The sequence below is a fragment of the Aulonocara sp. 'chitande type north' Nkhata Bay genome, linkage group LG12 (genome assembly GCF_057382095.1).
Source record: "Aulonocara sp. 'chitande type north' Nkhata Bay isolate Kocher_YH1m ecotype deep benthic linkage group LG12, A_spYH_male_GT1.1, whole genome shotgun sequence".
Lineage (NCBI taxonomy): Eukaryota > Metazoa > Chordata > Actinopteri > Cichliformes > Cichlidae > Aulonocara > Aulonocara sp. 'chitande type north' Nkhata Bay.
Genome location: NC_141355.1, coordinates 34,612,873 through 34,625,191, shown reverse-complemented (window position 1 = coordinate 34,625,191; position 12,319 = coordinate 34,612,873). Strand labels below are relative to the sequence as shown.

The 12,319-nt window shown below is 43.9% G+C and overlaps 1 protein-coding gene across 2 annotated transcripts in view; it reads right to left on the bottom strand.

Annotated features, from left to right (window-relative positions):
- Window positions 1-12,319, bottom strand: part of LOC147317914 (phospholipid-transporting ATPase ID-like) — a 52,237-nt gene that overhangs the window by 17,183 nt on the left and 22,735 nt on the right. For both annotated transcript variants that reach the window (XM_086315333.1, XM_086315334.1), the window contains 3 exons: window positions 11,344-11,457; window positions 9,836-9,934; window positions 4,973-5,034 (listed from right to left, as the gene is read on the bottom strand). In XM_086315333.1, coding sequence (XP_086171459.1) covers window positions 4,973-5,034; window positions 9,836-9,934; window positions 11,344-11,457 — 275 coding nt within the window. The remainder of the gene's footprint in view (window positions 1-4,972; window positions 5,035-9,835; window positions 9,935-11,343; window positions 11,458-12,319) is intronic.

Below are 12,319 nucleotides of genomic sequence, written 5' to 3'. Positions count from 1 at the left end.
CACTTTCCCTTTTCTTTGAAGATGGTCAGGAAACAAATGCTCTGAGGGCTCACAAATAACCACTGAACACCAAGGTCATCCTAATATTAGTCATTTTCCTTTTGCTGGATGTTCCTGCCAGTGTCCTGTATTATCTCTCTGTGTATTTATCTGCCAATAATAGCCAGAGTTTTTAATAGTTGGCTGGAACTGGATGCTTTGCCAAGTTTCCCATTACATGTTTCTGCTCATATTGGTGTTTCAGATTCCCACAGCTGACATATTTTTAGGATGATCTCTTTCTAGTTTGTAAGTTTTCTTAATATTTGCAGTAATCTTTAACATGTCAAAACAACGTAAAGGAATAATTTTCACATCAGTTTTTCAAAGATTGTAAATAATTTTCATGTATTTTTTTGTTATCATTATATAAACAGTACAATATTTTTGTTATCAGGGTTTTCTGTGTTTTCTGTATTACTGTAGGTCTTTACCTTACAATAAAAAGCACCTTGAGGCTACTGTTGCTGGGATTTATGTATTGAAAAGGTTTCTTGGATACTAATGGCACTATTGAATTTTTTAAACCATTATTACTATTTATTGTATTAATAAAATGATTATTACAACCCTGTAATCAGTTCTTTTTAATAGTATTCAGCATTTTCCTTTTTCTGATAGGATATACTTCATTTTTCCTCAAAGTTGCAAAAAACTGAAGTACAGGAGCAAATATTAAACACAACTTATAAGAAAATGGAGCTTAGGAAATTACAATAAAATATGACAAGAAAAAAATCACTCAGTAATTTACTGATAATTTCTAATTAAACAGAAAAAAAGTACACAAAATATAGGAGAGTAAATCTAAATGGAAAAACAGAACAGAATGTAAAACACAATAAATACAGGTACTGTGGTATGAGTTTGTTTCTGAATCTCAGTAGCACAGCTGCTTCCCCAGTGACTAAACACAGAATAATGAACGGGACATATGCTTTAGTGAAATAAACTATTTACTCCAGTCCTAAAAATGAAGTGATCTTTATTTTGCGTATTTAACAGAAGGCGGCCTTGTGTCAGCAGGAAGTAAACTTTTTCCTGCAGCTGCTTGTGGACTAAACAGTGAGCAAGGCAGCCAGGAGGAAATGAAGACATCCATCCATCCATCCATCTTCATCCGCTTATCCGAGGTCGGGTCGCGGGGGTAGCAGCCTAAGCAAAGAGGTCCAGACCTCCCTCTCCCCAGCCACCTCCTCCAGCTTGTCCGGGGGAATACCAAGGCGTTCCCAGGCCAGCCGAGAGATATAATCTCTCCAGCGTGTCCTGGGTCTGCCCCGGGGCCTCCTCCCGGTGGGACATGCCTGGAACACCTTGCCCAGGAGGCGCCCAGGGGGCATCCTTGCCAGATGCCCGAACCACCTCAGCTGGCTCCTTTCGATGTGGAGCAGCAGCTGCTCTACTCTAAGCCCCTCCCGGATGGCCGAACTTCTCACCCTATCTCTAAGGGAGAGGCCAGCCACCCTTCGGAGGAAGCTCATTTCCGCCGCTTGTATCCGCGATCTCGTTCTTTCGGTCACTACCCACAGCTCGTGGCCATAGGTGAGGGTAGGGACGTAGATCGACCGGTAAATTGAGAGCTTCGCTTTTACACTCAGCTCCCTCTTCACCACGACTGACCGGTGCAGCGTCCGCATTACTGCAGCCGCAGCCCCAATCCGTCTGTCGATCTCCAGCTCCCTTCTCCCATCACTCGCGAACAAGACCCCGAGATACTTGAACTCCTCCACTTGGGGCAGGAACTCATCCCCGACCCGGAGTGGGCACTCCACCCTTTTCCGGCTGAGAACCATGGCCTCAGATTTGGAGGTGCTGATCCTCATTCCCGCTGCGTTACACTCGGCTGCGAACCGCTCCAGTGCGAGCTGGAGGCCCTCACCCGATGAAGCCAACAGAACCACATCATCCGCAAAAATCAGAGATGAGATTCTGAGGCCACCAAAGCGAAAGCCCTCCGCCACTTGGCTGCGCCTAGAAATCCTGTCCATAAAAATTATGAACAGAACCGGAGACAAAGGGCAGCCCTGGCGGAGCCCATCACCCACCGGGAACGAGTCCGACTTATTGCCGGCAATGCGAACCAAGCTCTTGCAACGGTTGTATAGGGATTGAATGGCCCGTAGCAATGGGCCAGACACCCCATACTCGCGCAACACCTCCCACAGGACGCCCCGAGGGACACGGTCGAATGCCTTCTCCAGGTCCACAAAACACATGTAGACTGGTTGGGCAAACTCCCATGCACCCTCAAGTATCCTCGAGAGGACAAAGAGCTGGTCCAGTGTTCCGCGACCAGGACGAAAACCGCATTGTTCCTCCTGTATCCGAGGTTCGACTAGCGGACGAACCCTCCTCTCCAGCACCCTGGCATAGACTTTCCCGGGGAGGCTGAGGAGTGTGATCCCCCTGTAGTTGGAACACACCCTCCGGTCCCCCTTCTTGAAGATGGGGACCACCACCCCGGTCTGCCAGTCCACAGGTACTGCCCCTGATCTCCACGCAACATTGCAGAGACGTGTCAACCAAGACAGCCCTACAACGTCCAGAGCCTTCAGGAACTCGGGGCGGACCTCATCGACACCAGGGGCTCTGCCACCAAGGAGTTGTTTAACTGCCTCAGTGACCTCGCCCCCGGAAATTGGTGGGTCACACCCCTCATCCCCAGACTCTGCTTCCTCCCCGGAAGACGTGTCAGTGGGATTAAGGAGGTCCTCGAAGTATTCCTTCCACCGCCCGACAATTTTCTCAGTCGACGTCAACAGCGCTCCGCCAGCACTATACACAGTGCAGGTAGAGCACCGCTTTCCCCTCCTGAGACGCCTGACGGTTTGCCAGAATCTCTTCGAGGCAGTCCGAAAGTCTTTTTCCATGGCCTCTCCGAACTCCTCCCACACCCGAGTTTTTGCTTCAGCCACTGCCCGAGCCGCATTCCGCTTGGCCTGTCGATACCTGTCGGCTGCCTCCGGAGTCCCACAGGCTAACCAAGCCCGATAGGCCTCCTTCTTCAGCCTGGTGGCTCCCTTCACCTCTGGTGTCCACCATTTGGTTCGGGGATTACCACCACGGCAGGCACCAACCACCTTGCGGCCGCAGCTCAATGCAGCAGCTTCGGCAATGGAGACGCTGAACATGGTCCATTCGGACTCAATGTCCCCAGTCTCCCTCGGAATGCTGTTGAAGCTCTGCCGGAGGTGTGCGTTGAAGATCTCGCGGACTGGGGCCTCTGCTAGACGTTCCCAGCACACCCTCACTACGCGTTTAGGTGCACCAGGTCTGTCCAGCGTCCTCCCCCGCCACCTGATCCAACTCACCACCAGGTGGTGATCAGTTGACAGCTCAGCCCCTCTCTTTACCCGAGTGTCCAAAACATATGGTCGCAGGTCTGGTGATACGATTACAAAATCGATCATCGACCTACGGCCTAGAGCATCCTGGTGCCACGTGCACTTATGGACACTCTTATGTTCGAACAGGGTGTTCGTTATGGCCAAACTGTGATTAGCACAGAAGTCCAATAACAAAGCACCGCTCGGGTTCAGATCAGGGAGGCCGTTCCTCCCAATCACGCCCCTCCAGGTCTCGCTGTCGTTACCCACGTGAGCATTGAAGTCTCCCAGCAGGACAACAGAGTCTCCAGGTGGAGCACCTTCCAGCACCCCCCCCAGGGACTCTAAGAAGGCAGGGTACTCCGAACTGCCACTCGGCGCATAAGCGCAGATGACAGTCAGGACCCGTTCCCCGACCCTAAGGCGCAGGGAACAAACCCTCTCGTCCACCGGGAAAAACCCCAACGTACCGGCAGCAAGCCGAGGGGATATAAGAATACCCACCCCAGCCCGCCGCCTCTCACCAGGGGCAACTCCAGACTGAGACAGAGTCCAGCCCCTCTCCAGGAGACTGGTTCCAGAGCCCAGACAATGCGTAGAGGTGAGCCCAACTATATCTAGCTGGTACCTCTCAACCTCACGCACCAACTCAGGCTCCTTCCCCACCAGAGAGGTGACATTCCATGTCCCTATTGCCAGTCTTGGCAGCCGGGGGTCGGTCCGCCAGGGCCTCCGCTCCTGGCCGCCACCCGGCTCACAATGCACCCGACCCCTATGGCGCCTCCTGCGGGTGGTGGGCCTGCGGGAGGATGGGCCCATGTCTCCTCTTCGGGCTGTGCCCGGCCGGGCCCCATGGACTAAGGCCCGGCCACCAGACGCTCGCCCTCGGGCACCCTCCCCGGGCCTGGCTCCAGGGCGGGGCCCCGGTAACCCTATCCCGGGCAGGGTAAACTGTTCCCTCGATATTCTTTTCATGGGGGTCTTCTGAATCGCTCTTTGTCTGGTCCCTCACCCAGGACCAGTTTGCCATGGGAGACCCTACCAGGGGGCAAAAGCCCCCAGACAACATAGCCCCTGGGATCCCTGGGACACACAAACCCCTCCACCACGATAAGGTAGCGATTCAAGGAGGAAATGAAGACATATAAGTTAAAATATTTTTATCCACCACACCTTTCCTAAGTAAAAATACAAATGGGGGCTTTATCTCTTATTTGATTATAACATCATCACATCATGGTATACAGGCCTTGTGATAACATCCCATACGGCAATTTTGAGACCTTAAAACAATTAGAACCTCACTTGATGTATAATGTTTAATTGTTCTGATAATAGCCAAGCGCAGTGGATATTTTTGAACCTGTATTTTCCTTTTTGCGCTCCAATATAGCCACAGGAAGCAGCTGCAGGATGGTGGGCAGCACTTGTTTTGTTGTTGCTCTTACGTCTACTATTTCAAATATGTGAGCTATGCTCTATTTGGGATCTCACAGGCACATAAGTGACATTCCACCTTCAGAGCTGAAACATCAAATACTTTGAATCCGTGCATGAGGATATGATTCATAGCACCCACCCACCCACACAAACACACACAAACTTACTTTCTATCAATAAGGACTTGGACTTTTCGGTTGTTAACTCGATTGTCGCTCCTGTGGCGATTCTGGGAAACAGAACAAAATGACAGGACTGAGTCAGAAAAGGTCACAGGAAACTCAAACTGAGTTCACTGATTTGTTGTTGTTTTTTTTATGACCAAATTTCTCTTTAAAGGTATCAGTCACCAACTAACAGAGTATGCGAGAAGAGATGATAATGCAGTGACTGTACAAAATGAAGAGGGTTTTAGCTGAGTTAAACCTCAGACTCTTAGGCAAACGTCTACTTCCCTCCATGATGACACTTCTTTGTCTCGTCTCATAGACTTACTATTTATTTCTGTATGTGAGACAGAGAGTCTGCTACTGAGCTAAAACTGAAGGGTGGCTTCCCTTCTGAAATTATATTCAGATTACAAAAGGGTTAAATGTGGTTTATTGATTGGAAACATTTACTGTTACTACTTGTTTCAAATATGAATAAGGCCCAGCTCAGATATGGCAAACTCAGTGAAGCTTTGCACAGAGCAGAAACTCATCTGTACGGCAACACATTAAAGAGATGCTGATCAGGCTGTTGAAGAGAAAATGAAGGTTACAGCCACAATAAAATAAAGTTAATGTTGAACTTGTTCTTTCTGTGTTACAACCTGAAGAGGTTCTGTCTGGATTTTATGTTCTGCTTTCTGGGAAGTCAAAGTCTTATTTTTTTTTTCACCTTTTACATTCCACCTTGTTATCACCCGACCTTTTTATTCTAATTCTTTGTGAAGAGATCACATCAAGATAGTGGTTATCCAAAACTGTTAACTTCTGTTGTCAATTCTCTGGCAATTGCTGATGGCTGTTGATCAGTTGAATTTATGACAGTATTTTTTAAACAGAAAAAAACCCTGCAATTAATTGTTTTAATGTAAGTAATTTCTAAAACCAACAATTAGTTTTCTAGCAACAACTCATATGTGAATTCTCTCATCTCCAATTATCTCATTTTTTTGAACAATTTCTTGTGTTATATTGAGTTCCTGTACTTTCTGTCGTTGTCTGATATTTTTTCCTAATGTTTTGATTATCTTGCTTCCTATCTTTAGCTTTTTTATCTGCATTTGTAAGTGTTTGCCCTACCTTTAATTAGTTTGTCTTGTGTTTAGTTACTTTTATTGTTCATTTACATGCCTTTGTCCCTTTGATTTGTCTGTATATCAGTTTTCCCTCCTCTGCTTGGATTATTTGAACACGTCTCCCTCAAGAGTCATTCTGTTGGGTCTTTTCCTTTTGTGAAAAATTTAATGGCAATTTAAGTGATTTAATAGAATAGCCTTTATTGTCATTGTACACAGTACAACGAAATTGGAGTGCCACTTCCTTGGTGCAAGATTCAATAATAAATATAAATGTAAAATATAAAAAGTACAATAAAACAATCGCAAGTACTCAAACAATAGTAAGTATGATATATACTCTCACCAGTATAAAGCAGGAAGATCGAGCAATAATTACTCACTATTGGGATGTAGCATTACTTTAAATTCATTATTACAAAGTTTGAAATCTCTGCAGCTGACTTGAAACTAACTTGTAAAACTCTCCTTTTACAACTGCATTCCAAACACCAGCCATAGTTTGCTTTTGCAAGGTCATCTACCTCACCACACTTGGTCACACCTGGAATGCTGAGATCAAATTAACCCTGAACCAAGTGACCCTGTGAAAGTAGCAGACGTTTACCAGTCAGGATCTCTGCTGCTTAACAAAAAGACTTCTGTTTCTCTTCCTTGAGCCAGTCTTAATGGTTTGGCATTAAGTCCTTTTCCACTCACATGCAAACACCGGCACACATGCACATTTGTCTGGTTGACCTTAACTGCTGAAATCATTGTTTTACAAGTGCTTTTTTTTCTGGTTTGCTTCTCACAAATTGATAAAAGAATAAGGAAACATTCTGACAATTAAATAAAAAGCCGTATCCCTTTTGAACTTGCAGCTTTCGGTCATTTGTGTTAAGCACATTGGGTTTTGTTTAATGAAATGTGCTGTCATTGTTTACCTGACTGGTAAACTGTCATTGCCATTTGTAGAGTAGACGTAGAGAGAGGGGAAGTTATTTCTTAATCAGTTTTAACTCCCAGATGACGGAATTGGCTGAAATTTTCGCAAAAATGTCTGAAGAAATATTCAGTTGAGCAACAGTTTGGACATGCGTCCAATCTCTTGATTAAAAGACTGGCTTGAGTGCAGACAGCTGAAGGAAGCTGAAATAATGAAAATGAGTTGGCTATGAGAATGTGGCAGCACGCCTCTTAACTGGCACTAGAAGGCATGAGCAGATCACTCCTGTCCTCGCTAACCTTCCCGTCAAATATCACTTGATTTCAAAATCCTTCTGCTCACTTTTAAAACTCTAATTAACCTGGCCCCTAGCTACTTAACTGATCTCCTTGATCCGTACAACCCAAAGAGAGCACTAAGATCCTCCAGCCAACTGCTCCTAATGCAACCAAGGTCTCATTTAAAAACCAGAGGTGACCGTGCATTTGCCATCCCTGCCCCTAGACTCTGGAATAATCTCCCAGTCGAAATCCGTACTCCGTCCCATTTAAAAAACACACTTGTTTAACTACGTTTTTGAAACAAATTAGTTTGACTTTCATTTGGCCTGCACTACGCCATGTCAATGCAATTTAAAGTATAATTGTACTATTTGTTCTTTGTTCTGCCCGCGCTGCGGTTTCATTGTGAAGCACTTTGATGAACACTAGTCTTTTAAATGTGCTATGTATATAAACTTTGACTTGACTTTGACTTGAATAAACAGTAAAATGATTACACTGAACAGTAAGCCATTAAAACAAAGTGAAATAGAAAAACAAACAAAGGCATTAGTAAGCAGAGATAGGAAAATTCATGATAATCCAGAGAAATGAGTAACGATACAGCAGTTAGTGAGCGGTGAGAATTAGCAAGTTGGAATAGGTTGAGTTTTCAAGCGTGCTTTAAAGGATTGAATGGAGTCAGAGGCACGAAGGGTAGCAGGCAGAGGTTTGGTGCTACAGAGGCAAAGGCACGCCTAGTCTGGGCTGGGCCAGAAGTAATTTAGCAGATGATCGTAAATAACAGCTGGCAGCATAGAGCCTGAGGAGGTCGGTGAGATAGTCAGGCGCAAGGTTGTTTAGGCATTTGAAAGTAAGCTGCAGAACTTTAAAAGCAATACAAAATTTAATAGGCAGCCAATGTAAATCAGAGACCACTGGAGTAATGGAGGCAAACTTTCCAGTTCTGGTTAGGAGACGAGCCGCAGCATTCTGAACAAGCTGCAATCGTTGGAGGTGAGCGAGTTGGAGTCCAGAGTAGAGTTACAATAATCATATCTACTCTTCTCTCAGCTTCATTGGCAGCTCCCTCTCCTCACTTCTTTATGTTGCTGCCTTTATTCAACATGTTGTTGAATGTATGTCTTTTAGGCAACAGAAGTGCCTGGATAGAGTGGAGGCCACAAAATAATGTTAAATTTACCAAATATTACTTGCTCTAGTCTCACATCAGTACTATCTAATATCACACAGACTATGCACTAGAGAGATGGTAGATTATAGTGTGAAAAAGGTAATTTTATGGTAGGACAGACAGCCACTACAGCAGTTTTAAAGGACAAGTTTAAAAAAAAATCGAGTGAAACACAGATAAATAAGTCGTAGACAATATGTGTATAATGACAATATGTCAGGTGTCCTCTTTTTGTTAATGATTGATGCAAAGTCTGAAGTGAAGCGAGGTGGGATTCTCATTATTCAGTTTCTGAAGGAGATTCTAGTTAAAGTTTGACATGGGGGGCAACGCATAATGAGTGACTAACAGTTAACATCAGATCCAAAATCCTATTATTAAAAAGACAGTTGCATAAAAGTTGTTACCTGAAGAGGCATTGAGCTTGAGATGGGCTGTTTGATGTTTATATAAATTGACTGAATAGAGAATCCCAATAGTGATGGTTGTATGGTCTTCTTTTGGGTGTTGGGGTGCGTGGGGGATGTGTTTGCATCTTCTGACATGCCTGTTTTGCATTTGGAAGCTTAAAAGTTAGAGTGCCAAATCTCATCACAGATACGGTAACTTTGCAGATTGCAGTCGACTGAATTCTGTTTTCTTACCCCTCTTAATTCAAGCTACTTGGCTGCTGTAGAACAAACAACTCTGGCAATATGCCGAGTGTCCAGGTCTATTTACTCCAGAGGAGGCTGTAAAGATTTGTGAATGGAGTCCAATATGAGTGGATGAGTCAGTGAAGCTCACTCCTGTCTTATGACAGTGACAGTGAGGTGAGTTGCTGAGGATTTCGTAAGCTTTATTTTCGGTAAGTGTTGCGCTCAGCCTCTGCTAGCTGCTGTTAGACGGCTTTAGTGAAACTCTCTTTGAAATGGATCTAACCTTGTTGGACTCAGAGGGAAAGTGTGATTTTTAGGACGCTTCAGTCTAGCATTTGCTGCCAAAAGTTAGCTTATAACCAGCTGTTGTCTTTGTTTAGCCACTCGCTGTTAGCTGTCTGGAGAAGGGAGGGTCGCATGTCTAATCTACTGACAATAAGTAACTGTGACAGTTAGAAATGAATTAATTCTAAGTTTATGAGAAGGATAATAACAACTGATAACATATCTGTACTTGAGGTTTAGCAGGGTGCAGAATTTAAAATGTAAACTGAGAAATCTGTATTGCAAACTTAGAAGATGTGGATACAAACGTAACCTTTTTATTAGTTTCTAATTTTTCTAATAGTACAATAAAGGACATGAATTATTTTGGTTGTAGATGTTGGTTTTTTCATTGCTATCTAGCCTTAAAAAAGCAGAAGACATTTTCAAATGTGCTCACAATATCATCAGTTGCATCCTTGGCAGCGGTGACCGTCAGCACGAGGATCAGGGGGACGACAGTGGTGAACCAGGACAGCGAGGAAATCTGAGGAATCACCTGAAGAACACAAAACGCAGAGAAGAAAAACTTTATTTAAACTCAGGTTGGAATAAAGTAAAGAGCCATGGGCGTATGTTTACTTACATAATGAAAAGAAAGGTGTGTATAAAAAGGATTGTGTGCATTATGCCCATTTTAAACTTGAAAAGAGGATCTTACTTTGTCAACACAACTTTTTATTAAACAATATTATTGCTATTTTTTTCTGTTTAATTATACATGTGTGTTGTGTTTGCCGAGTAGTGTTTGAGTTGCCAAAATCTGCTTCCCATTGAAATTTTGTTTCAATAGGAAATCTAAATAAAGCTATTTTCTGTTTTGTGTACTTTGGTGGATTAGATGCACTTATTAAGAAAAAAACAGATGTTGGTTATTAATCAATTTAAACTGCAGTGTCTAAGTTCCTTTGTTATGGTACAGTGGTCACTTTAAACTCTGTCGTGCAACGTGACTGTTTAGCACATAATGAGGCAATTTCCTGTTTTTGGATTACTGCACACCCTTAAATATGGTAAATGGTAAATGGCCTGCATTTGTATAGCGCTTTTCTAGTCCCTAAGGACCCCAAAGCGCTTCACACTACATTCAGTCACTCACCCATTCACACACACATTCACACACTGGCGATGGCAAGCTACATTGTAGCCACAGCTGCCCTGGGGTGCACTGACAGAGGCGAGGCTGCCGGACACTGGCGCCACCGGGCCCTCTGACCACCACCAGTAGGCAAACACGGGGTTAGTATCTTGCCCAAGGATATTTGGCATGCAGGCAGGAGGAAGCCTGGGATCAAACCACCGACCTTCTGATTAGTGGCTGACCTGCTCTGCCACCTGAGCTACAGCCACCCCGGGTAAATATCACTGCAGTGCGAACCGTGGACAAACTTTAAGATTCCTTTGATGTTTTAGGAAGTGATTCTGACAGTAAAAGCAAAACTGAACATATATCAAGTTACTGATTAAACATAAAGAAGTTGTTTCAGAGGTTAATTTTTTTGGTTTCTTGGACAAACTGGGAGAAGAGTTGGAGTCTAAGAACAAAATCCTTTTTCGGGAATAAGTCATTACATCACGTCTTTGTGTTATCTGTGGTTCTGTTGATTCGTGCGGCTGAGGATTGTTTCCTGTTTCTTTGCGTAATTATTCTGTTCCCCTTTGTTTGCATCACGCTGTCTCTGGGAGTTTGGTGTTATTCCCTCTTTCAGTTTTATTTTGGACGTCAGATCCTTATGTGGGTTTCTGCATTTTTAATTCCTTCTGTCTTTCTTTTCCTTCTTTAGTGAACAATTTAATTCATGTATCCTTCATTGTTTTCTTTGAGAAGTTAAAGATTAAAGTGTCATACACACTCCGTAATTAGTGTGTCAGGCAACTAACAGTGAGACAGGTTTGCTTAAAACTCACCTGGAGCACCAGCAGGAACAGGAAGTAAGCGTTAGCAATCCTCTGGAACTGCTCAAACAAGTTGAGAGGTAGGAAGGTGAAGAAGTTGTACTTGGAGGTTTTGATGGCATTTGTCTGTAAAAGACAGAAAGAAAAGGAGATGTGACAAAAATTTAAGAATAAAACTGACAGCAGAGTTACTTTTGAGAAATTCTGGAGTTTGTTGAATGAAAGTATTTGTGTCATTTTTTAAGGAAGCGCAAAGTGTTATTAAAGTTATTAATAGACCTAGGAAACAAAATTAGCTGTCCCTACTGTGAATTTGATGGTGAGCCTTCTGTTTAAATGAGGGTTGTAGTTGGAGAATGATGGGTGGAGGTGTCGGGTAACTCTGGACGAATGGTTAAACAGCCAGAGCGTTTTGTGAATCAGGTCAGTTTAGGTGGACTGATCTTGTAATTGCATCTTGGGCTTCCCCGTACTTGCTATGACATTTCTGCTGCATGGGCGCATGAGACTGAAAGTCTTCTGATGTGGGGGTCTACACAAAGTGCAAATGCAAGTGGTCAGTGTGGGATTTCCACAGAGTGATCTGTGTAGCCCGAGTGCTTGAAATGGCACAGAGGTACACAAAGAGATGAGCTTGACGGACAAATTAAATGAGATATGGCATGGTTTAAGCGTTTTCTGTGAGGAGTTACATCTTGGAAACTACTGGACAAATAAAGCCTTATATCCGAAGCATCCAGTCACTGTGTGAAGCTCTTACTCTGTGGACTGCACTTATATAAATCTATAAAACCTTAATGGCTTGCTTTATGGAAATTGGGCTCTAAGTATAAATGGTGATAAGACAGTCAAATGGTAGGTAATCACATTTAAGGCTTTTAAGAAATATTTGCCTGTGCTTTTGGTCATTTGGAAACTGAATGGCTAAAATTATGTTTGGGTCCAAAGGCAGGTAGCATAAAGGAGAGTGAGAGTACAGCTTGAATAT